Below are 26,841 nucleotides of genomic sequence, written 5' to 3'. Positions count from 1 at the left end.
TGACCATATAATCAGTCACAAAACAGGCCTCAACAGAAACAAGAAGATTGAAATAATCCCATGCATCCTATCAGATCACCACGGACTAAGACTGGTCTTCAATAACAACAAAAACAACAGAGAGCCCACATGCACATGGAAGTGAACAGCGCTCTACTCAATGACAACTTGGTCAAGGAAGAATAAAGAAATTAAAGACTTCTTAGAATTTAATGATAATGAAGGCATAACATAACCAAACCTATGGGGCACAATGAAAGCAATGCTAAAAGGAAAACTCACAGCTTTTAGTGTCTCCAAAAAGAAGCTGGAGAAAGCATACACTAACAGCTTAACAGCACACCTAAAAGCTCTAGAACAAAAAGAATCAAATACGCTTAAGAGGAGTAGATGACAGGAAATAATCAAACTCAGGGCTGCAATCAACCAAATAGAAACAAAAAGAACTATACAAAGAATCAACAAAACAAGAAGCTGGTTCTTGGAGAAAATCAACAAGATAGATAAACCCTTAGCCAGACTAACCAGAAGGCGTAGAGACAGGATCAAAATTAACAAAATCAGAAATGAAAAGGGAGAGATAACAACAGAAACTGAAGAAATTCAAAAAAATCATCAGATCCTACTACAAAAGCCTATACACAACAAAACTGGATAATCTGGATGAGGTGGACAATTTTCTAGACAGAAACCAGGTATCAAAGTTAAATCAGGATCAGATAAACCATCTCAACAGTCCCATAACTCCTAAAGAAATAGAAGCAGTCATTAAGGGTCTCCCAACAACAACAACACCCAGGACCAGATGGGTTTAGTGCAGAATTCTGTCAGATCTTCATAGAAGACCTAATGCCAATACTGTCCAAACTATTCCACAAAATAGAAACAGAGGAACACTACCCAATTCGTTCTATGAAGCCACAATTACACTTATACATAAACCACACAAAGACCCAACAAAGAGAACTTCAGACCAATTTCCCTTATGAATGTATCAATGCCAAAATACTCAATAAGATTCTCGCAAACCAAACCCAAGAACACATCAAAACGATCATCCATCATAATCAAGTAGGCTTCATCCTGGGGATGCAGGGATGATTCAATATATGGAAATCCATCAATGTAATCCACTATAGAAACAAACTTAAAGATAAAATGCACATGATCATCTCATTAGATGCTGAAAAAGCATTTGACAAAATTCAACACTCCTTCATGATAAATGTCCTGAAAAGATCAGGAATCCAAGGCCCATACCTAAACATAGTTAATGCAATATATAGCAAACCAGTAGCCAACATCAAGCTAAATGGAGAAAAACTTGAAGCAATCCCACTAAAATCAGGGACTAGACAAGGCTGCCCACTCTCTCCCTACCTATTCAGTATAGTATATGAAGCCCTAGCCAGAGCAATTAGACAAGAAAAAGAGGTCAAGGGGAAACAAATTGGAAAGAAGAAGTCAAAATATCACTATTACAAATGATATAATAGTATACTTAAGTGACCCCAAAAGTTCTACCAAAGAACTCCTAAACCTGATAAACAACTTCAGCAAAGTGGCTGGATATAAAATTAACTCAAACAAGTCAGTATCCTTCCTCTACTTAGAGGATAAGCAGGCTGAGAAAGAAATTATGGAAACAACACCCTTCACAATAGTCACAAATAATATAAAATACCTTGGTGTGACTCTAACTAAGCAAGTGAAAGATCTGTAAGAATTTCAAGTCTCTAAAGAAAGAAATTGAAGAAGATCTCAGAAGGTGGAGCAGGAGGGTGGGAGGGGAGCATGAGATATCAGGTTTCTGAAGGGGAAACTGGGAAATGGGATAACATTTAAAATGTAAATATACAATGCAATAAAAAAAGAAATAAAATATGAACACACCTTTGTTTTTAAATGGGTAAAAATTTTTATTATTAAAATGCCAGTAGTGCTAGGCATAATGGAACATACTTTTCGTACCAGTACTCAGGAGACAGAAGCAGGTGGATTTCTGTGAGTTCAGTGCCAGCTTGGTCTATATAGCATGTTCCACACTAGCCATGGCTACATAGTGACACCGTGTCTCAAAACAAACAACCAATGACAGCGATGAGTCAGTGAGACTTATATTTTCCTTCACTGCTGTAATTATTTTTACTATCTTGCCTTGATGCACTGTTCTTGATTCATCCATAGTCCACATTCTGTGGTTCAGCAAAGGTTGGCTATACCTTTGAAATAGATACATCTAAACATCTGCGGCACTGTTACTATCTTGGTCCTAGCTTCCCAGCATTGCAATCCTGTTTATTTCCCTGTTTCTTTTCTTGTCTTCTATGTGCCTGAAAGCAACAGTTGAAACCATCAGTTTAAAATGTGACTCTCTTTGGGTGATTTCTCTACTTGCAATTCATGAGTTGTGTCCCAGTGCACTCACAGTTAAACTCAGTTCTACTATAGACATCTATGGCTCATGCATGCTTAGACTCTACCTTTCCTTTAATACCTTATTTCTTATACTATTCTTGCTTTCTCTGCTTCAACCACACTAATCTTCTTATCCTTGTAGTAAATCATGTAGGTTCCTACCTCATGCCCTTTGCACTTATGATTTATCTGCCTGACATGATCTATCTGATAGTACCTGTTTGGCCCACTCCCTCTCCTTCTACAGATCTTTGTTCAGATGTCTATAAAGTTGCCTCTTCTATTATTAAACATCTTTATTTTTTTTTGAATCCTTACCCTGCTTCATTTTTCTCAATAAAAATTATCTATTGGATTATGTTTATTTACATTTTACTGTTTTGTTCTAACTACATTTTCACCTCAGTAAGAGCAGAGCCATGACTTCAGTCATTGGTATAACCCACCACTAGACCTTAGAGCAGAGGGCAGAGTAGGCATTGTGGCTTGTGATGAAATGAGTATATTGACATTTTTGGAAATCAACTACTACAGATTTTACAACCTGGGTTTTTCTTTTTTCAAGTAATGATGATTAAAGTAATCCTATGAATCTGGTAAAAAGGAGAGAAAGAAAGAAAGAAAGAAAGAAAGAAAGAAAGAAAGAAAGAAAGAAAGAAAGAAAGAAAGAAAGAGAGAGAGAGAGAGAGAGAGAAAGAAAGAGAGAGAGAGAGAAAGAGAAAGAAAGAAAGAAAGAAAGAGAGAGAGAGATGTACATGAATATGATCCAAAAATATGGGAGCAAGAACGTTGTTTTTCTGTATGTAAGTACAGAGAAGTTGATAGAAGAATAATTTCCAACTACAGAGGAACGTTGAACTACAGAGGAACAGCCTGAGTGTTGGCAATCTGTGAGAAGAGGTTAGGTTGATGGACGCAGACAGTATGTGCAGTGGAGAAGTAGGAACTCTGGGGATACGTGGCTTAGAAACATGTCAAGAGGACTGGAAGTGAGTCAGAAGGCTATTCTGTTTGTTTGTTTGTTTGTTTGTTTTGTTTGTTTTGTTTTAATGTTTTTCTAGACAGTTTTTCTATGTAGCTCTGGCTGTTCTGGAACTTGCTCTATAGACCAGGCTGGCCTCAAACTCAGATTCACTTAACTCTGCCTCCTAAGTGCTGGGGTTAAAGGGATGCACCACTACTGCCCGCCCAAAAGACTATTCTTGTTCCACAAGCCATGAGGGTAGATATCAGCTTGGTATTGTCATCCAAGAAGGCAAGAGGAGCCATACAGGAAGTATCAATTAGGCATCTATAAGAAGGCAGAGTTGAGGTACTACGTGAAGTACTGAATTCGAGAAAACAAAGACCTACAGTAAATATCAGCAACAAATGATGTGCTGAAGACCAGAGATCATTGATTAACTGCATGTGCTTAATTATTTTCTTCTTCTATTCTAGGTTTCTCTGTCGCTCACCAAAAAAAATGGATCACTTAAGGCCTGGGAGGACTCACTTATCACAGTTCTCCTGTACCACCAACTAAGATTTATACGACAGTTTATAGAACCACAGAAGAGTTAAAAGAAGATATTCTTCCACAGAAGAGTTAAAAGAAGATATTCTTCCATAGAAATAATCGTATAGTATCATGTTACTAAAGTGTACCATATCTAAGTTATTAGACTTGCTGTATAAGCATACCTGTGCAGCAGCTACTGTATAGTGAGAGCTACCAAACCTCAAATTTAAACATTTCCCTTCATGGAAAAGTTACTATATTTTGTAAGAAACCACTGAACATTGTCATTAAATATTTTTTTCAGCAAAGTATCATTTAGGAAAATTTTCTTGAAGCAAACTCTATCAAGTTCTAAGTCCTAGCATTGAGTGAATTTGATATTATGGCAGCAACTTACAGACTCGTGGTTAGCACTGTGAACCATTATAGCAGTGTAGTGATAGACCGGCGTTTTGAACAAGCCATACATTATTGCACTGGAACCTGCCATACCTTCACACATGGAATAGACTGCATTGTAGTGCATCATAGTGTTTGTGCAGACCTTTTGCACATCCCTGTGTCTCAGTTCAAAGATGTGGATCTGAACTCTGTGTTTTTGTCTCATGAAAATGGCCTTTCCTCAGCTGAAGACTATCCCCATCAGGCCCTCACAGGAATACCCAGGTCCAAGAGAGCATCCACATTTCAGAATACCTGTAACTTAAAGGACATTGCAGGAGAAGCAATCAGCTTTGCCAGTGGGAAAATAAAAGAATTTTCCCTTGAAAAACTCAGAAATTCAAATCATGCAGCTTACAAAAAAGGAAGAAAAGTTAAATCTGACTCATTTAATAGGCGATCAGTTGATTTGGATTTACTCTGTGGCCATTATAGTAATGATGGGACCTCCCCATCCTTTGGCTTACTCCGGAGTTCCTCAGTTGAGGAAAAATCTTTATCTCATAGAAACTCACTAGATACAAGCCTAACTTCCATGCTTTTTCAGAACTTGTCTGAAGAAGATCTAGTTACGCAGATTTTGGAAAAACATAAAATAGATCATTTTTCTTCTGGGACAGACATAAAAATGTGCTTGGACATCTTACTGAAATGCTCTGAAGATTTGAAAAAATGTACAGACATCATAAAACAATGCATAAAGAAAAAGTCAGGAGGAAGCATCAACGAAGGAAGTGGCAGTGACGCAATGTCTAACTCTGAAACCGTCTATATGAATGTAATGGCCAGGTTAGCTTACTACCTGAGAAAGTTACCATTTGAATTTGTGCAGTCTGGGAGTAATGAGACTGTAGATTTGACAGAGCTTGTCAATAATGTACCTAACTTACAACTGACTCCATTCTCCCCATTATATGGGACTGAACAGCCCCCTAAATATGAAGATATCGTCCACCTCTCAGCCCTTGACTCCAGACAGTTTCAGACTGTTGAATTGCAAGATGACATGCATAATTTTAAACAAACAGATACTGTAAAAACCCCTCCAAACAACACAAATTCCTTGTGTAGCTTGGAGGTAAACGATCCTGGAACTCTAAAACCTGTGCAGCTTCAATCACCGTCATTAACCATAAACCATTTAGAGAATGTTTCTTCTGGTAACTTAATGGAAACTCTTTATATTGAAGAAGAGTCAGATGGAAAGAAGTCATTATTAGATAAAGGACAAAAAGCAGATAATGGACAAGGTCAGGAACCATTAAAGGTAAATGAACATAAAGAATTTTCAGACCATGATACTTATCTTAAAAAATGTCCTGCCCCAGTGCAAAATGAAATCAGTAAGATATTTGAAAAGCCAATGGTAGTTCGTCCACCTAAGGAAGAATCTGAATTAGCAGTTCCTCCTACAGAACTCAGAGCCCAGAGGCACTTTATGAATCCTAACAGTCAAGAAGAGATCGACAAATTGTTAATGGATTTGGAATCATTCTCACAGAAGATGGAGACCTCTCTAGGAGAACCACTTGCCAAGGGTAAAAGCATCAATTCTCTAAATAGTCATAGTCATTTGACTGGTCAGATCCACAAAGATCTTGAGCCTAAACCTATAGTCTCTTCAGCTACGGAGAAAGTCTCACCTTCTTGTCTAACAAGGATTATTGAAAACAACGGACACAAAATAGAGGAAGAGGACCGAGCCCTCTTACTTCGAATTCTGGAAAGCATTGAAGACTTTGCTCAAGAACTAGTTGAATGCAAGTCAAGCAGAGGGAGCCTATCACAAGAAAAGGAAATGATGCAAATTCTGCAGGAAACTTTGACAACTTCCTCCCAGCCCACTCCATCAGTCAGTAGGAGCCCTGTTGGTGAGAAACCCAAAGATAGTACTTCAGTTGTTTTGATTCAACAGACACCAGAAGTGATCAAGGTAAGATCCAAAAATTACAAGTTTTGAGAAATTTCCAAGTACATTTTATTGTTTGTGAAATGTATAAACACAAACTATTTTTGTTAGCCACTTTAAATTCTGTGCTAGGAATGATCTCAGTTTAGTTGAAAAAAAGCAAAGGATTTGAATCAAACAGGTTGTTTTTACCTGTTCTATTCATACACTTTCTCTTCCTTTTAAATTCTGTGGCTAGAAGAAAGTTACTTAGCCTTAGTATCTATTGCTATACTCATGTCAGACATGAGCAGTGAAACATGACACTTAAACAGAGTGGATAACTTAATATTAATCCTTCCCAGGTAACAAAAAACCAGCCCTTCACATATGCGCACCTTCTATAAGGTGTAGGTACAAGGGTACCTGACAGCCTGGTTCCTTTTTTTTTTTTGGATATTTTATTTACATTTCAAATGTTATTCCCTTTCCTAGTTTCCCCTCCAGAAACCCCCTACCCCATCTTCCCTCCCCCTGCTTCTATGAGGTTGCTCCCCCAATCACCCACCCATTCCCACCTCCCTGACCTGGCATTCCCCTACACTGGGGCATCGAGCCTTCACAGGACCAAGGGCCTCTCCTCCCACTGATGTCCAACAAGGCCATCCTCTGACATCCTGATTCTTAAAGAGCTAAAAATTTGATGAGACAAAACTGTTCCTGAACAGTGTGTTTAAACACTTCCTTAAAGTACCGCCAGTGTGAGGTTTCTCTATGCATGTAAGATAAGTAACAATCTAGAGTCAAAGAAGCGTTTTCCAAAAGGTTTGTAATTTTCCACTACTTTACTGATCGTGGCTACTTGGAGAAGGACAGTTATCTGCCCAGTTGTGTCGAGGGGTATGTCAGTGAAGCATGATTAGTCTTTCTGAGAATGTCCGTGGGTTAGGAAGGGACTCTTTGTCATCCTATTTAAGGACTCAATTTGATGTAGCCTCCATGTTTTTAATGTTGTCCTAGAATATGTAGAATATGTAGTCTGTGAGTTCATCAAGAAGAAAAAAGAATGGTGTTTTTAATGGTCTGTTCCAAATATGACAGACTTTACTTTGACTCATACTCTACTGTTCTGACTGGAAATTTGTTACATGTATAGAAGCACATCAACTATTTGCTAAACCTAATATCTACCATATAGAGTTTATAAATATAGACATGTATTCATTCACAAATATAAAGCCAAATCAATAAAAGCAAGTTATAAAATAGGTGAGTTATTTTGAAATGCACACATTTGTACTAAAAATATGCCCAAGTGCAGGAATACAACAAATACAATGTTCAGAAAGATAGCCTGGGAGAAGGGGAAAAGGTATGACCAGAAAGATGGGCAGAGGGCCTTAGTAGTTTCTGTATGTCATTTTTCTGCTCTGGGCAGTCGATATCTAGTAAGTTTCTCGGGTTATTTATGCCATTTGTATATTCCTCAACATTATGTAATTTTTAGAAGTTGAATTTTAGAGATAAAGCTTATGTGGCCAAGTTTAAAAATTAAACTTAATGTCAGGCACAGTGGCTCATGCCTGTAATCCCAGCACTCAGGAGGCAGGCAGGCAGATTTCTGTGAGTTCAAGACCAGCCTTATCTACATGAGTTCCAGGACAGCCAGAGATACACAGGAAGAACCTGTGTTGAAAATAAATATCTAAATATTATTTTAGCCTTGTTAAAATTTTTGTCTGAGGGCCAGCAAGATGGCTCAGAGAGTCAAGGCACTTCCCATGCAGGTTTGTTCATTCAGTTCCTGGGCCCTGTAATGATAAAAGGAGAGAACTCACTCCACAGGCTGTCCTTTGCACCTGCACATGTGTGCTCACACAGACATACCATGCATACACGCACACAATAATAAAATATAATTTCAAAGGACTTTTAATTTTTGTTTGGTGATTAAGCCAAGGTTTCATTATATAGTCTTGACTGGCCTCAAACTCAGATTCTGCCTGCCGCCACAGCACCCAGCAGGATTTAAATTTTAAATGTACATGTTATAGGCACATGAGCGCCGTGCCTGCAGAAGACAGAAAAGGCTCCCTGGGCGTTTGAGTTCCATGCAGGTGTAAGCTGCTCAGTCTGAATGCTGAGCGCAAAACTCGACTCCTCCGGGGAAGTGTATGCATCTTAGTTACTAAGCCGTCCATCCAGCCCAGTATAGAATTTTTAAAACTTCATTTGTTCTGGGCATTGTGGTACAGCTCTGTAATCTCAGAATTAAGAATGTAAAAGCAGGAGAACCATGAGTTCAAGGCTATCGTGGACTTCAGTTATGAGACGAAGACTGACTTGAACTCCATAGAAAGACCCTGTCTCAAGAAGACAAGAGCTAGGGATAGAGCTCAGTGATAGAGCACTTGCCTGTCGTGTAATGGGAGTGGGGCCTGAGGGAGATTATTTGACAGAACAACAAAGGTGGATTGTGATCAGGTGAATAATTTCTACCTGGTACACATTTATGGCCACTGTTCTGTGTGCATATTTTTAGTTGCCAGAAACATTAAAATTTAAAACCATGTAGTACACACTTAGGTTTTAAATGATGGTTTTACCCAGATGTTCATGGAGCATTATGGAAACTCTATGGAACTCATTTATTAGTTTACAAGTGTTGATAATGTTTGTTTTAGGGAAAAGGCTCTATCCACTGGTCCCAAATCCAATCCAAGAGATGACAGTGCTGAAGGCAGGAAAACAGTTTTATAAAACTCTGTGCCCACACTGGAAGAACGAGAGCAGTATATTCAGAGAGCTGACAGAGCTTTGAAAGGTCTAGAAAAGGGAACAAAGTCAAAGGCTAAAAGTTTGCAAAGCTTAGCAGAGCAAGCAGTCTTGGGTCGGGTTGATCATTATCACTAAATGATAAGCGTTGCTTTTGGTCACAAGGAACATTGCAGTTGCCTGTGGGGGTAGTTCCACTTCTCATGGGATACTTATCTATCAGATCATTTCTTCTAGAATACAGAGTTACTGCAAGAAAGAATGACAAGTCAGAAAAAGCAAGATGGAATTAGTTCCTTTGGGTTTAAAGCAAAGACTGGAGACATCAGACGCTACCTCAGTAGTCTAGACTTAGTCTGTTTGGTGTATTGGGGTGGGATAGGATTAGCGACTTCAGACAGTCTTTAAATGATTTACATATCTATGTGCAGAGGGAAGCAAGAATCTGACCCAAATTTTAGGGTAGCAGAGGAAATAGTTGCAAAATAACACCAAATTTTTAATCTTTGTGCTATGCACACCCAAATGAAGTCAATGATTTTAGTAAGCACAGCCTCTAAGTCCCTATTATAATGTCTTTTGTTCAGAAGATTATCAGTGGAAAAGAAACTAAATAAATTAATTACAAAATAAAAAATAAAGTTTTTCATATTCAAAATAATACTGATGTGCTTAACATGTTATAAAGGATAAAAAAAATACCTGTGTAGTAGCCTCAGAATGCTAGTGATTTCCTAAGAGCTACAGTTATTGTAGGCTAAGACATTTGCATATATTTTCTCAATAATCTGCCTATTAAATGGAAAATGTCCTCCTTCTCTGATGACCTATTATAATTTTTCACAACCATTATAACCAGAAGCTCTTATTGTGGCACCACATTTTGAACGTTTGCTAAGCTCTCTTCCTACATTACCTCCTATGGGAAAAGAGACAGCGAGTGGGTCTCAAATAATACTCCCAATCTTGGCACTAGGTCCCTGGTGACATTCTCAGTCTAACTCAGCAGCCAGGCACTAAAGCTTCCTAGGTTTGTTTTGTTTGGTTTTGTCCTTTTCACAAATGTGGACTAGAATCAGAATGTGATTTAAAATAATCATCTTTCAACATTCTTTTAAATAAGTTTCAGTATCAAAAAATAGAATAAAATTTAATAAATTTCTGCTTGATGGCTTTGTGCAAGAGGCCATATTTCCTTGCTTTAGTGGCTTGTCCTTTCTCTTTTAATCTTTTCTTCCCATAAATTGGTTTAAGACAGAAATTGGCTATCTATTTCTGTGAAAAACCAGACAGTAAATCAGTAAATATTTTAGGCTTTGTATGTCATGAGATTAGTCTTATCTTTGTGTGTGTGTGTGTGTGTGTGTGTGTGTGTGTGTGTGTGTGTGTGTGTTCATGCTTAGTCTTTTAGAAATATTAAACTAAGGTCTGGGGAGATGGTTCAATTGGTAAGACTTTCCTGGGCAAGCCTGAGGACCTCAGTTTGAATCTCTAGCACCTATATAAAAAGCCTGATGTAGCAGTACATGTCTATAACCACAGTGTTGTGGGACAGAGACCAGCAGATCCTGGGAGCCAGCTCACTAGCCCATCAGCCTAGCCAAAATGATGAGCTTAAAGTCTGAGAGACCCTATGCCAAGAGAGTAAAGGGGGAGAATGTTAAAGTAAGACACTTGTCATCTTCCTCTGCCTCCACATATGCTCACATGGAAACATGCACCTGCATTCATGTGTACACATATGCATACACCACATAATGTTAGACTCATCTTAGAGCCAAAGCTTAGAAAAACAGGCATTGAGCCAGATGTAGCCCATGGAGTATAATTTGTTAGTCCTTGTTTTATGCAAATAGAACAGTGTGGTGTATTACATAAAAAGTACACCACTTAGTTCTGTCAGGTCTCAGTATCTTTACAGTATTTGCTTCATATTTTTATATTACGTTTGGTTTGGTTATTCCTTGTTATTGTCTCTTAGTTTAAACATGGTCTGTTTTGAACCCCTTCTGTTGCTCGGGCAGCCCCTGACCGTGCAGTCCTCTTCCACCAGCTTCCCAGACACTTGTAGTTATAGATCTGTCACCAAGCTTGGCTGTTGTAGTGTTTTCATTAGCCTCTTGATCTTTCAGAATTATCTTAGATACAGTGACACCCATAGGATACCCCTCTCACTACTTCCTCCTTTTTTCCAGAAGTTTCTACCATTCTGAAATGGTTAACCTACTGCTGCAAACTTGTATACAGTATTGTTTTTCATGGTTTTCTGTTGTTTTGTTCTATTGGTCTATTTATTTGTTTTCTTGTACACACTAGGCTGGCTCTCTACGGATAAGCTATGTTCCCAGCCCTTGTTTTTGTTTGCTTGTTTATTTTATTTGCTTGTTTCTAGACAGTCTTGCTGTGTATCTCAGACTGCTCTGGAACTTGTTCTGCTCACGTCTTGGTGTCCAAAATATTAAGATTATAAAAATGTGCCACCATGGCTGACCTATGATTTCTTTTAAGAACAACCTTAAAATTATGTCATTGTTGTTGTTGTTGTTTTAGACAGCTGAGAAACTACCAGTTTAAACATTTTAATCAGAAATTAAAACATTTTAATTAGTGAACAGTACTTTTAAATAATACTACTGATGACACATTACAAAGATTGACTTGACAATATTGCATATCATTTCAAAATCATATTAATATGATTTCAAAATAATTTCCCAAGAGTAAGTAGTGTGTTGACCAAATAAAAATGAAATTCAAGCTGCTGTTGTGAGAGGAAGCCAAGAAGAAAATACTAAGAGGATATTCAGAAATTGGATATTGGCCTAGACCAAGGGTCAGCCATCTAAAGGCCCTTGGGCCAAATCCACCCTGCCGCTGCCAGGGCCATGGCCACACCTGCTCATAAATGATCTACGGCTGCTTTTGTGTTCTGCCTGCTAATCTGAGTAGTTGAGATAGAGAGCCTAAAGCCTACAGTACTTATTTACTACATGAGCATTTATAAAAATAGTTTGCTGACTCCTATCTAAATAGTATTTTACACTTAATCAACCAAGCTGAGTTTGATAAGGCCCAGTGTCCTATTCTGTTGAGTCCTGGAAGCATCACTGAAGATCAGGGACAAAAACTACCTATGGATTAGGATATCTAACTATTAGACACTTAATAGTTGCACCATTAGACATTTAAATAAATAAAACTGGCTGTGGCAGGGTGCTGCTGTAATCTCAGCAACTTTAGAGGCTGACACAGGAGAAATACACTTTTTAAAAGTACATTTTTGCCTGAAGTAACCACAGATAGCTGTTTTCCCTAATTTCTGCCTGCCCCATCTATCAACCTCTTTTTTCTTGTCTTTTTGGACAGCTTTCTCACAGTGTCACTCATTTCTCACACAAGTCCTTGCCTAACATGTGACACTTGAAGACATACTTTTCCATAAAGCCTCTATGTGACAAGGATTAACCTTGTAGGTTCAAGAATAGCTGCTCCACCAGTGGAAGGGAAGCCCTGGGTCCTGCTAAGACTGAACCCCCAGTGAACTAGACTGTTGGGGGGAGGGCAGCAATGGGGGGAGGGTTGGGAGGGGAACACCCATAAGGAAGGGGAGGGGGAGGAGGATGTTTGCCCGGAAACCGGGAAAGGGAATAACACTCGAAATGTATATAAGAAATACTCAAGTTAATAAAAAAAAAAAAGAATAGCTGCTCCATGCAGATGAGTATGCAAGAGAGTCAAATGACTAAGGACAGCCTGTAGAGGAGGGAAAGGGGCATCCAGCTAAGGTCCCCAAAGGTCCATAATTATGAATGAATGAATTACTATGCTGAGGCCATATTTTAATATGGAAAATAATGAAATAATTTTATAGAAAAGTAAACACTAAAAAAATATACCTAGGTAATACTTCATCTCTCTGTATGTGGGTCTGTGTATGTCTGGGGTTAGGTGAACTACGCATGTGGAGGCCAGAGGTCAACATCTGGTATCTTTTTCTATCTCTTTCCACCGTATTTTCGAAATGAGATCTCACTGAACCCAGAGGTCCCTGATAAACTAGACTAGCTGGTTAGTGAGTTTTAGGGATCTACCTGTCTGTATGCCCCACTAGTGTTGTAGACACACCTCCATGTCCAATGACTGACTTTTACGTGGGTGCTGGAGATGTGAGCTCAGGTCCCCATGCTCGCACTGCAAGCACAGCACTTCACTGTCTGAACTGTCTCCCCAGCCCCAATAAATCAAACTTTAACACTTTTTTATTGCTACCAGCAGATGGCGTTATAGTCAACTTAGGTCTCTTAAGTTTAGTGGGGCAATAGCATGTTAATTATAACTCAAAGGTCAAAATATAAGCCCTAGCCTCCTTCTAGAAACATGTTTTAAAATGTAACTTTACTAAAAGTGTCAAAACTGTAAGTCTGATGAAACCTGACAACTTAACATGCCTAGATTAGAAAAATACAACTGGGTGAGGAGGGTGCTCAGTGGTTGTCTAGTGTGTCCGTTCCTAGCAACAAAAGGAAAAATGGCGTGGGCAAGTACAAGTTAAAATTGTAACACGTTTTGAATAATTGTATAGTTCAGGACTGTTTCCACATGTCAGCAGCACAGATTTCAGGACTGTGGCAGAGGTTGTTTACAGCTAACACAGTTGTTTACTCACCACAGACAAACCCAGAGCAGCAGCACTCAGTGAGTGTTCCCGTGCTAGTGTGCTTTCTGTTGACAAACCCAGAGCAGCAGCACTCAGTGAGTGTTCCCGTGCTAGTGTGCTTTCTGTTGCTGTTAGAAACACTGACTGAAACCCATGGCAGAGGGAAAGCACTCTTTTTTTTTTTTTTTGTTTTTTTTGGTTCTTTTTTTTTTTTTTTTTTTTTTTTTCGGAGCTGGGGACCGAACCCGGGGCCTTGCGCTTCCTAGGTAAGCGCTCTACCACTGAGCTAAATCCCCAGCCCCGGAAAAGCACTCTTACATCTTACCTGTTAGAATCCATCCTTGAGGGAATCCAGGGAAGGAGCTCAAGGAGGAACCTACAGACAGGAACTGAAGAAGCAGCCACAGAGGGATGCAGCTTACTGACATGCTATCCAGGGCTTGCTCAAATCCACTTTCATATACAGCTCAGGACCACCTGCCCAAGGATGGCAGTGAACATGGTGGGCCATTTACCGAGACAGTGCCCTACAGGTTTGCCTACAAGCCAATCTGATGGAGGCAATTCTCAACTGAGGGTCTCATACCAGGTGACTCTACTTTGTTTGAAGCTGGCAAAATGTAACCTCACAGCTCAACAGACACCTGAGGTATTTACTAGCAGCCCGACTTTTATAGACTTTGAGACTTCTGTGATCTTATTTATTTATTTTTACACACCTGATTTTATTCCATATCTCCTCCCCCTCTCCCCCTTCTCCATGAGGATGTCTCCACCCCACCCACCCCACCAGACCTCTAAACTTCCTGGGGCCTCCAGTCTCTTGAGGGTTAGGTGTATCTTCTCTGACTGGACGCAGACCTGGGAGTCCTCTGCTGTACATGTGTTGGAGGCCTCATCTCAGCTGGTGTGTGCTTCCTGGTTGGTGATCCAGTGTCTGAGAGATCTCAGGGGTCCAGGTTAATTGAGACTGCTGGTCCTCCTACAGGGTTGCCCACCTCCTCAGCTTCCTCCAGCTTTTCCCTAATTCAACCAGAGAGGTCAGCAGTTTCTGTCCATCAGTTGGATGCACATATCTGCATCTGACTATTTCAACTACTTGTTGGGTCTTTCGGAGGGCAGTCATTATAGGTCCCTTTTTATGAGCACCCTATAGCCTCAGGAATGGTATCAGATCTTGGGGCCTCCCCTTGAGCTGGATCCCACTTTGGACCTGTCGCTGGACCTCCTTTTCCTCAGGCTCTTCTCCATTTCCATCCCTGCATTTCTTTCAGACAGGAACAATTATGGGTCAGAGTTTTAACTGTGGGATAGCAACCCCAACCATCACTTTATGCCCTGTCTTTCTGCTGGAGGTGGGCTCAACAAGTTCCCTTTCCCCACTGTAGGACATTTCAACACTTCTATAATTTTTAAATTTTCTTCTTATTAAAAGTAATTTTTTTCAAAGTACTTCAAAAGATTGTGGTGTTACATTCAGGCTTGAACTCCCAAAAGTCTTTCCTAATATGACCATCTTCAGAAAGTACATCAAACTACCTGTATTAATAGATTCTACCTTATTTATTCTATACCTTATGTCTCCCTACTTCAAAGAGTTGTCAGATACAGATCTTTGAATCAGAGTCCTTCTATTTCCTTTGAGACTCCCAGGAAACAATGATGACTTTAGGCTAGGGAGAAGGATGCAGTCTCCTCTCACAAATGTACTTTTAAAGACCAAAGACAGTGCTTTGACATATACTTCACAACCTAGTGCTTGTTATCGGTAGTACAGTCTTGACCACCAATTCCAACCTTCTGTGTTAATGCACATGAACTTAACTCTCAATCCAAATTCCTAAGATCATATTATCCTGAGTTTTTATGTGCAGTTAATAATGGCTGATGGGTGAAGGAGAAACATTTCTGCAGTAGTTATAGCTACTGATAATGTGCTCATGCACCTATAAACAAGTTTTAGGCTTGATGTGGTGATGCACACCCAGAATGCTGGCATTCTGTAGATAGAAGCAGGCAGATCTCTATTAGTTCAAGGTCAGCCTGGTCTACACAGTAAGTTCCAGGCCTGCCACAGCTACCCAGTGAGTCCCTGTAGCAAAAAGTAAATGAAAAAAATTTTTAACCATATTGCCCCCCCTCCACCTCCTTCCTTCCTTCCTGCATCTGTTTAATGTGTCAATGAAATGAAAATCTTCTGTTTCCTTTGTTAGTGATGGTGTTTTGTTTTGAAATAGGGTCTCACTAAATTGCCCAGGCTTTGAACTTGCAGTCCTCTTGCTTCAGCCTCCTGGTAGGTGGAAATACAAGTGTGTGTGCTACCATGTCCAGGTTGATTTAATGTTCAATTTTTCCCAAAATAGCCAACTTCCTTTTGTTAATCAGCAGTATAGTGCTGATATATCCCAACCTCCTCTCTACTATGTAACTTATTTCCTCTTGGTGTCTTCTTAGCAAAATCCTTTTGACCCACTGTCTGTTGTCTTTCCGCTGTCTATTGTCTTTCTGCAATTGCTTCCAACACCACAACATGGATTCTCAACAACTAGGCTTATCCCTGCCCTGTAGTATTGTGTTTCTATTACTCACATTTGTACAGTCTTTGCTGCCTGGATTATCCCAACTGCCTTCCTAACTGGAAGTTCTTGGCTGATGTTATCTTGGTCTCCATAACTGCATTCAGCTGAGGCTGGTGAGTGGCTATAAATTACCATGTGTGCAGAACAAGGGCTTGACTTACTCAGCATAACACGTTGTTGATAAGCAGTAAACACCATTTTGATGGGGGGAGGGTGTTGATTGGTTGGTTGGTTGGTTGGTTGGTTGGTTGGTTGGTTGGTTGTTCTGTTGGTCTGAGGGGTGAGAGGGTGGTCTTTTTCCAGTTCTGGGAATTTTCCAGTCCAGAGCCTTGTGCATTCTAGGTAAGCACTCTAACGCTAAGACACAGCTACAGCCCCTAGCGTAACACACTGCGTTAATACATAAATCAAAATAAGTGATTTAGTTTTTCACTCAATCTTCGAATTTTTTTAAGCAATCCTTCTTAAAACGTTGCCCAGAGCTGATCTTTCCAAAGATAATTAAGGTTATATATCACTGTCTTCCTTTTGTAAGAGAGAAGGCCAGATAATTATAAGATTTAGAAATTTGTTTTAAAGACAATTCTGAGTTTCAGACCAAGCCTTACAGAATGAATTGTATGGGAGGGAATGTATTGGCCTCAATACAATTTTATACCACTTTTCCTTACTTACCTTCCATTGGAGCACATCTTCTTCCTCCAGACTTAGTACTGCTCTCCTGGGTTCCATAGCCGCTTTTATGACAGAAGAAGGGAACATTTTGGTTTGTTTTGTTTTTTTTTTTTTTTCTTGTTTGAGATACTGAAGGCTATCTCAAAAGGAATGTCTTATATTTAGAGCCTTAGCAATAGTGCCATCCTTTCCTGCATATGCCTCTGCCAGGAAAACCACAAAAGCCCCACTCAGAAACTTCACATTTCATAATCTTCCTCTGGTGGTTCTCAACCAGGACCCTTGGATACGGTCCCTCATCCAGTGCCGACCCCAACCATAAAATTCCTTTTGTTGCTACCTCATGACAGTAACTTTGCTTCTGTTATGAATTGTAATGTAAACATTGGTGTTTTCATTTCTGATGTGGAAGGGTCATTTGACTCCCAAAGGGGTCACAACCCGCAGGTTGAGAACCTCTGCTCTAGAATAAGCATTTTTTGGGCAAAAGAGATAATCTTTCTGAACTTGAGATTCTCTCTCGATACATTATAATAGCCCAAAAGTAGAAACACCTCAAGTGTCCCAACAATGGAACGAAGTACTGGTACACACTGCCTCATGCTAGGCCTTGAAACATACAAGGAGAAAGACGCCCATCACAAAATTAGCCTTCATACCCAAGCATGCTTTTTCTGGAGGAATGGGCCACAGGAAAGGAACTCCAGTCTTGGCAGCCAGCTCTCAAAATAACAGCTGAAAATCCCAGTGATCCTCACATTTGTTGGTCTCTTGTGTGTGATCGTTGCCCTGGAGACGCACAGTGTACACATCGTGCAGACAGGACTACCTGTGTCTTCAGAGGAGAGAAAGCAGGTCACAGAGCCTGCTGGTTTGCTTATACTTGATCTTTCCCAATAAAGAAGAGGCCACACTAAAAACAATGTCTTTAGGTTCTCTCTTTCAGGTGTGCTCCTTATAAGTCAGGTTCTTAAATCCTTACTAAAACCAAGCAGCTATAATTCCATACAAACACAAATAAGTAAGTAAAAATCAAATAACCTCACGCTAGTCTCTCTGTCAGTAACTTACTGCCACAGCCAGCTCTTTACTGCACCCCTAAGGGCCTTGACCTTGTGCCCTTTGGTTTTTTAACTTTTTTAAAAAACAGTTTTATAAATGAAAACTTGGAACTTATTTTATTATCAGAAAACATACAGAAATGTTTCCTTAAGGGCACTCTTTCTTTGGGAGCTTTAAGCAGTATTTGTTTTTTGGTGTGTGTTGGGGAGGGAGGGCGGAGGCCGTCTCATCATGTAGACATAGCTGCCCACAGCTAACAGAGGCATGCCTCTGCCTCACCAAGCACTGAGTTTCAGCACCACACTTCACCAACATTTGGACTTTTAACCATTGCTATAACCTTAAAACTTAAGAAATATACAAGAATTAAATGAAATATATAAATATTTCTTGTCCTTTTGTCCAATTCACCATTGTCCTAGGAAGCAAAGTGAGAAAACTAAGAAGCTACTTCACTATTGTCTCTGTCTTCACGGCCAGCACAGCCTCTGGCACATAGTGATCATAAAAATACTGGAATGAGTCAGTGACAAAATTAAACTTGCCCTGGAAAATAATTAATTCATAAAATTTTATAAATATTAGCTCTTCACCTGTATGTGATTAAGTCTGACAGGCAGTAGAAAAGCATAAACCACATTTACATATGGAAATGTGTATTTTAAATATTTCAATTTTTACATTTATTTATTATTTATGTATATGTATACATTCACATTTTTAGTTTTGTTCTTTATGGTTTCTAGAAATAGAAATATTTTTATATTTTCTAGAAATAAGAAATAAATCCTGGTTGGTGAGATTAACTAAAAATAAGTAGTGAAATATAAATATGCATAAGAGAATACTTTGGTAATTTACTTATAAATATTAAAATGAGAACAGTATTTAGTATATGGTAAAATTATGAAATATTTTTATTTCTTTAAAGTTCCTCAAAGGAAAAAATCTCATAAGTTCAGAGTGCACTGTTATTCTTTTTGATCATCTTTTGCACCCTTCTTTGGTAAAAATTTCATTCATTCATATGTATCTGATATTTCTTTGTTGGCATATTACGTTGTTCCACTTTCTTAATACTTTTGAAGATAAATTTCAAATTATAGCCATAATTATTTCAGTAGCTAAAATAGTCTGCTTTTAAAACCAATAAAATATTTTTGTAAATTATCATTTGAGAATGACTATTTCTGTCATATTTTAAGTGGAGAGATTAGGGGGTATGGAATAATTGCTTCCCCTTCAGATAATAATTAAAAAGCAATTCTTGAGCTAATACTTTCAAATTTGAAGTTCAGTTTGTTGTTTTGTTTTGTTTTGTTTTTTAACAATATCAAGTAGACAAAAGACAGAAATGCTCCACATACTCTTTTTCACCCTGGTTTGAGGATAAAGTATGTGGTCAGCACCTCCCTTCTCAGTTTCAGAAGTTAGCACTATCTGAGGAGTTGCTATTCCTAGGTCCAGCTGTAATGTTTCTAATTGTGGTGCTAGGAGTAGTGAGTGCTTTCTTTCCCAGAAGGCTCTGCATTCTCAACACGTACAGGTCAATTTCACATAACGCTACCACAAGAAGCAATAGGCCCTTTCGCAGGCTGTGTTTCTAACTGGAATATTATGAGCAGACATTGCGAGTCGCAGGCTGTATTTGGAAACCAGCTGCATGTCAGGACAAGCATGGATTGTGGTCCCAGGAGGCTGAGAGAACACAATGATTAAAATAATTTATTTGTAAGATAAGAAGAAAAAAGTATCTTTCTACTGACAAGATTGACACCATCTTCGGAAGTGAGCTGGAAGTGAGCTGACCGACTGGAAAGTAAACATTCACTTTCCAAAAATGATGATCAAGGAGACATCTTTGCGAAGGGACCCGGACTTAAGGGGAGAGTTAGCGTTCCTAGCAAGGGGCTGTGATTTTGTCCTCCCATCACGGTTTAAGAAGAGGCTGAAGTCATTTCAGCAGACACAGGTTTGAAACTTGGGTGTTTCTTTTAAATATTTTAATTACTAATACAACCACCCAGTAAACTAACACATAATTAATTTTATTACTCACTTGTACTTGATATTAAGTCAAGGAATTAATCTGTGCTCGCTATTCAGCTATTTACAGAAGCTATTTGTGGAGGGCTCTAGCAGGTTTAAAAATAGAGCCGTGCTGGAGTACAGTACTCACATTTTTATCCTGTAGGGAGGAATCCTGTTTTGCAGACAATAAATAACTTACTAAGTATTTACCAAGCATATTAGAAAGTGAGAATTCCTGTAGAAAACTTATCTGTAAGTTTAAATCAGTAGATTTTATTAAGATATAATGAATGTTTGTCTAAAAGAATATGGATCTTGATAATATTGGTAAAAGCAGAGTACTTTTTACTATATTTATTAGTGTGTGTATGATGTATGTGAGCACACATGCCGTAACACACATGTAGAGAAAAACTTCACAAAGTCAGTTTGTTCTTCCACTTTTATGGAGGCCCCAGGGATCAAAGTCTGGTCATCAGGCTTATGTGGCAAATGCCTTTATCCACTGAACCATCCTCACAGCTCCCAAAGGTATTTTTATATAGCGACAGCTGGGTCTGTCTGTAGTATTGTGTGGACGTGTAGACAAAGAAGCATAACAGTTTCTTCCAGATTTGAAACAAACGCCATCCTCCAGCAAGCCGATACTGACGCTGCCTGCATTGTCTACAGTCTCTGCTACTCTGCTTACCCTCTTAGGGCCAATGTCTGTCTCTCCACATCAGTTGCCTGACAGGGAGTACAATACAAGGGGGGGGGGGGGGGACCGATATAAATGGTTACCATCCAGATTCCAGCAAGGAACCATAGTTTTATAGTTTTTCTGACCCAGAAAGAAAAACTTCAAATTTGGGGGGTGAGGTATGTGACATTTTTCCTTTCTGTGTGTCAAAATGGTCAAATATTGGAAATATTACAATGACTGTTTAGAATGATTAAGTAATGTCCTGATGCTAAAAACTGAAGTAGAGAATTGAGATACTTTTCCAAATTTTTTTTTATTACTAGCACTATACTGGACCAAAACAGCTTTAGTTTAAACTGAAGATATGTCAGCCCTGTAGGTAATCAAGCAAAAAAAAAAAATACAATTCTATGTTTATAAAATTATTTTTATTAAACTACTTTAAGGTTAAATTATGTGTCTCCTAGTAACTAACACAACTGCAAGCAAATTACTACAGCTGAAAGTTCAGAATAAATGCACTTTTTATATTATTTCTCCTCGTTAACCAACGAATTGATACTTTCTTACTCGGTTGCTTTGTGTGACGAAGTCTGCGCACAAGAGACGAGTAGTTGCCCGTTCTGTCAGTTAACTTTGTCAGCCAGTGTTCGTTCACCTGTCAGGGTGAATGCACAGTTAGCATTGAAGGTCTTGCTGTAGAACGCAGCGTGTGTCCATACCCACCAGTACCAATGGTCTTAGTTCTGGTGCCATAATTGTCTGAAGTTAAACCTAACTTCCCTTTATAACATGCTGTTGGAAACATTTTCAAGAGTACTTTTTACTATATTTATTAGTGTGTGTATGATGTATGTGAGCACACATGCCGTAACACACATGTAGAGAAAAACTTCACAAAGTCAGTTTGTTCTTCCACTTTTATGTAACAGAATTTTGATGATTGTATACTCATAGTCTCACAAACCTCTTTCTGCACAAAATAACAGAATAAGCACCACACTAATAACACCCAGAATCTAGGCAGCGCCTCTGAAGATCTGCTTTGTGTCAGAATTTTAAGAATACTGTCTGGGCTGCTGACTCATACGACTGTGCAGTGGTATTTGCAGATTTAGCATGAAGGCAAAGAAATGTTTATTCAAAATAGATTATCACTTTGCTAAATCAAGAGAGGTTTATAAACTTTGGATTGCTTTACAAGTGGCCATGATTATTTATTATCGAATCTAAAGAACTATGCCAAATTCTGCATTGTTTATAATCATTTGAGAACCCCACTGTTTGGCTTTGTTACTCGTTGCCTTTCACAAGGACAAATGTGCTCAGCTCTGCTTGGAACCCTTTATCTGCGTTGCATTCTATTATTTCCTTAAGTGCCCACAATCTTCCAAAGAATGGGGATTATGATTTCTGCTTATTACTGAAATTCTAAAGATTAGGTAAGTCTCCTGAGGTCAGCGACTAGTAAGCCATCACTGTTTACTGCTATGTGTTTTTATGTTCATTGGCCTCGTTTTCCTCTGTGCTATTCCTTCCTTGACTATGGCTTTATATGGGATCACTGTTCAGAGTAATTTTAAAAAGAAAGAACATTTGAATAATACTTTGTGTTCACAGTAAATTTAAAAAAAAAAAAAAAACCACAACCTAGATCTGGGAAGGTAGCTTAGTGGCAGAGAACCTGCCTACCATCCACCAGTGCTGGGTAAGACTTCTAGTACACACACCCGACCCTAACTACTCAGTAATTGTTCACCTTTCATCCTTTATGCAGTATCTAACACATCGCCATGCTCATGGCCCTTGTTAACTTAGAACCCTGCAAAGCTTCATGAAATCCTTTTCTATTTTTTCTCCTGCTAGGACTCTCAGAACTGAATCTATTCTTCATTGGTAAAAAATAAACTCCTAAAAAGCCACACATATGGGGTTGGCAAGATGGGTCAGCAATTAGGAACACTTGCTGCTCTTGAGGAGGATATGAGAGATTCCCAGCATCAATATGGGCTCAGAACCATCTTTAACTCCAGACCCTGTAGCTCTGAAGCCCTCTTCTAAGCTCCACAGCACCAAGCATGTACATGGTGCACAGGCAGACACACATGTAGGCAAACACTCTTATCCGAATGGTGGTGTACCCCCTTGACTCTCTCCTTGATCCTGAGTAATATCAATCTCTCCACTGCCTCCCCATTTCTCTTCACACTGTGCCTTCCACTGTCCCATGAAGTACACCACAACAAATACTTTTTGGGAAAAGGAAAGATATAAACTAAAAATTAACATTTATTTAACTGTAAAGACTGATTATAATGAAATTAGTGACCCTGGTTCTTGCCTGTTACAACATACCAAAAATGAGTTAAATTTATATCTCACAGAAAACAACCTACTATCTTAGGGGAAGGGGCAAACAAACCAGCCAGAAGTTTTTTTTAAAATATTTGTCAAGTGCTGGTAGTAATTTTACTTTGACAAAGTCAAACTAGAAAAAAATTAAAATATCCCATATCCCAAATACATTCCAATATGTATATTTTCTTTTTTAAGAAGGAGTCTTATGAAGCCCAGGCTGGACTCCCAACTTGCTAGATATCAGAGGATGACCTATATAGCTCTTGACCCTCCTACCTTCCAAGTACTGGGACTACAAGCTTGTACCACCACACCAGATTTTATTCAGGACTTGGCATTGAACCCACTACCTTGTGAATAGTAGTCAGGTACTCTGCCCACTGAGCTACATCCCCAGCCCCTAACTGTGTATATTTTAGAAAGCCCTATGGTCACCACCATACCACCAATACAGACATTAGTTGTATATTTTTAAAGAATTTATCATGTCTTCCTTTGGAGGGGTAGAAATTCACATAAACACCAAAAAGAACATAGCTAGTAAAACTCCAACTAAGACTATACCTTAACCCACAGGATGTCCAAATGCTGCCTTTGCATTGTTCCTGGGTGACCTTTTTCATGCACGTTCTTACCTGTACTACAAGTAGTTGGTCTGCATGGAATGACTTTAAAAGGCCAAAGATAAAAGGCGTTTCCTTGTTTTTTTTCTATGTACTTACATTTGTTTGTTTGTTTGTTTATTGGCCTGTTGGATATATATGTGAAACAATATTCAACAATAAACCAGAATTTTCTTTCTAGTTGTTCTAACAACAACATAAAGAATACATTTTAAGATCTTTATCAGCCGGTGTTGCTCTAGCTGATATTGGTCTTTGATTATCCTGAAATATTTGCCAACTAATAGATGGAAAAATTTACTGCAGTGTTTTTTAAACCATAAATTATGTGACTAAGTATTGACAAATAATGTGTATTTAATATGGAAAACACTCCCTAGAAGCTTACTCCCCTCTTAAATGCTTTAAAGTGAACCCTTGATCGCTACTGTCTCTAGTTGAAGTCTTTTTGTTATTTACACACTTCTTATTGCTTCTGAAAAATAGATACTGTTTAGAATTTTTGTATCTTATAATCACATTTTTCTTCCAGATTCAAAATAAACCAGAAAAAAAACCTGCAACACCATGTCCACCTGCAGCCACCCTTCCAAGTAGTCCCCAGCCTGCCTCCCCTGTTCCTTGTGTGAGCGATGTCGTGAATACACCACTGTCCATAAACATTCCACAGTTCTACTTTCCCGAAGGACTCCCAGACACCTGCAGCAACCACGAACAGATCCTAGGCAGAATTGAAGCTGCTTTCAAGGATATTGAAGATCAAAAAGCAGATATTCATGAAATGGGGAGAATTGCAAAGGTAACGTGACACTGCAGGGACTCGCTACCCCTCTTCACTGCTTCTCTGCTCTGACTGTAAGCACAGGCTTTGATTTTGGTTCTTCTATGATGAAAAGTATTTGACCATAATGCATCTCGAACAGTGGTCCTTCTTCACAGAATTCTATCTATCTATCATCCACCCATCCACCCATCCACCCATCCACCCATCCATCCATCCATCCATTCATCTATCTATCTTAACTATAACTAATCCTGAACTCTTTGTAGACTAGACTGGCCTTAGAATTTAGCAGTGTTTCAAACTGTACTTTAAGAGGCTGAAAGTTATAGGGGCCTGAGAGCCTCACAGAAGCAAGTAGGAAGTCAAAGAATGCCTGAGACCCTCACATACACTTCCACTTGGAAGGAATAATTATTTTAATATGAAAACTTACTCTTTGAGATAAAGTTTAACTCCTCCTCTTTGTATTTCAGTGCCTCTAGAGTCAGGCCCCAGAGATGCTTTCTAAAACTTCCTAATACCTGTTTGCTACATGAGCTGAACTCTCTTGCCTGCTCACAAGTGTAGATATTGATTACACTGTCCTACCTCTCCTTTGTGATGGATTTCCACTCCGCTCCTATCAGCTTCTCCAATATCTACTTTAAATCCTTCCCTCTCATCGTATTTGCCGAAGTGTAGTTCTAATCATGCTCCACCCTCTTCCCTAACTGACTCTACTAACCTTGCTATTAAATGCATCACAAAAAGAGTGATTTAAAGAAACTGAAAAGTAATTTTTCCTATTCTTTCCTTTCCCTATGTTAGAACTTACTTGATAATTCTTAAATGTTTCTACTCCAGAAATAAGAGTTTACCTTGAGGAAAATAGTCCCACAAGAACTAACTAGAAGTAATAGAAAGTGTTCATGTGAGGAAATAATTCCTCTTAACTTCTAGCATGGTGCTGTTTCTATGTATGTTATCTGCATGAACATATGCCAATTGAGCCAACTTTGGATAAAGAGCCATCTGCATTAGAGGTTCTCTAAGTTAGGGTATTGAGTTTCCTTACCCAATTTCCTGAGTGACAGCCATTGCGTTAGACCACAGACTGAAGATGGTAAATCCCTTGATAGGCTAAAGCTACAGACCTAAATGAAAAATAGAAAATTTAGCAAGGATAAGTAAAATCTTTATTTGGAAGTAATTTGTTAAACCAAAACTCCAGAGACCAGGGAAGGTATCTATAAAGAAAGGGTTTTGAAGCATTATAGATGCTTACCAAAAAAAAAGAGATGACCAGGTCCTGAGACAAGTTCCAAAAACTACCACCAGATAGGTTAGAAGCAGCTGGAAAATATCCTCCAGATTAAAGCTGAGAACATTTTTACAGACTTTGGAGAAGGAAAGCACATTGATCTACACTGGCTACAGATAGAAAGACAGGACAGTGCAAAGCAGGGCTAGCTTTAGAGTAGGAGAATCAACTGGATTAGCTAAGCTAACAAAGATTTTAAATAAATAAGGCTGGTTTCTAATGTGTGTATGTTGCATACACACAGAATTTTCTATCAGATGTTGACTGCATACTTGCCAAATGATTCCTTTTTTAAGTAGGAATGCTTCGAATGGGCAGATAAGGAGAAATTGTCTCAGATATGAAGCTTTGTGCCCTGTGTCTACAGAGCTCTATAATGGTTTGAATGAGATGTTTCCCCATAGTCTGAGAAAGGTTCCAGAAATGACTATCAGATAGGTTAGAAGCAGCTAGAAAATGTCTACCAAATTAAATCTAAGAACATTTTTATGGACATTGGAGAAGGAAAACTCTGTGATCTATGCTGGCTATAGATAGAAATCAGGACAGTGCAAAGCAGTTCTCTGAAAGCAGGCATCTAAATAATTAGTCCCCAGTTGATGAAGCTATTAGAAGTTTTAGGAGGTATGTTCTTGTTGGGGGAAGATGTCACTGGAACTGAGCTTTGAGAGTATAAACCCTTCCATCATTTTAGTTCACTCTCTCTGCTTCCTGCTTGAGAATTTACACTTTCAGCTTGCTCCCCTAGCCCATGCCTGCACTCTGCTATCATGAACTCTTAGTCCTCTTGAACCATAAGCCTAAATAAACTTTTCTGTGAGTTGCTCTGGTCATGGCACCGTATATCATAGCAGTAGAAGAGTAACTAATTCAAAGCCCATGCTGACAATGAGAACCTCATGGCCTTAGGCCTGCAGCCTGTCCTGTCTTGAATAAAGATTCCTGGAATCATCATCATCTCCTCCTTTCTCCTCCTCTTCCTCTGCCTCCTCCTCCTCCTCTTCTTTCTCCTTCCCCTTCCTCTCTTCTTCCTTCTATTTCTCCTCCTCCTTTCTCCCCTTCTT

The 26,841-nt window shown here is 39.0% G+C and overlaps 1 protein-coding gene and 1 long non-coding RNA gene across 14 annotated transcripts in view; one reads left to right on the top strand and one right to left on the bottom strand.

Annotated features, from left to right (window-relative positions):
* Ppp2r3a (protein phosphatase 2, regulatory subunit B'', alpha) overlaps positions 1–26,841 on the top strand; it is a 140,014-nt gene that overhangs the window by 38,903 nt on the left and 74,270 nt on the right. The window contains exons 2-3 of one of the 3 annotated variants that reach the window (XM_087562862.1): positions 3,859–6,293; positions 24,226–24,492. In XM_087562862.1, the coding sequence (XP_087418988.1) occupies positions 4,302–6,293; positions 24,226–24,492 (2,259 nt within the window). In that variant the 5' untranslated portion in view covers positions 3,859–4,301. 3 annotated transcript variants of the gene reach the window in all.
* LOC148004318 (uncharacterized) overlaps positions 13,908–26,841 on the bottom strand; it is a 114,154-nt gene continuing 101,220 nt past the window's right edge. For 5 of the 11 annotated variants that reach the window (XR_015627995.1, XR_015627996.1, XR_015627998.1 and 2 more), the window contains 5 exons: positions 25,532–25,610; positions 21,283–21,370; positions 17,594–17,769; positions 16,935–16,996; positions 13,908–14,703 (listed from right to left, as the gene is read on the bottom strand). This is a non-coding gene — a long non-coding RNA (uncharacterized LOC148004318). Of the gene's footprint in view, positions 14,704–16,420; positions 16,533–16,934; positions 16,997–17,593; positions 17,770–21,118; positions 21,371–25,531; positions 25,611–26,841 lie in introns of those variants that run through there. The other 6 variants (XR_015628002.1, XR_015627999.1, XR_015628001.1 and 3 more) reach the window with 2 other exon arrangements.

The sequence above is a fragment of the Rattus norvegicus genome, chromosome 8, assembly GCF_021556685.1.
Source record: "Rattus norvegicus strain SHRSP/BbbUtx chromosome 8, alternate assembly SHRSP_T2T, whole genome shotgun sequence".
NCBI lineage: Eukaryota > Metazoa > Chordata > Mammalia > Rodentia > Muridae > Rattus > Rattus norvegicus.
The sequence above is the reverse complement of the archived record's forward strand: the minus strand, read 5'-3'. Positions and strand labels throughout refer to the sequence as shown.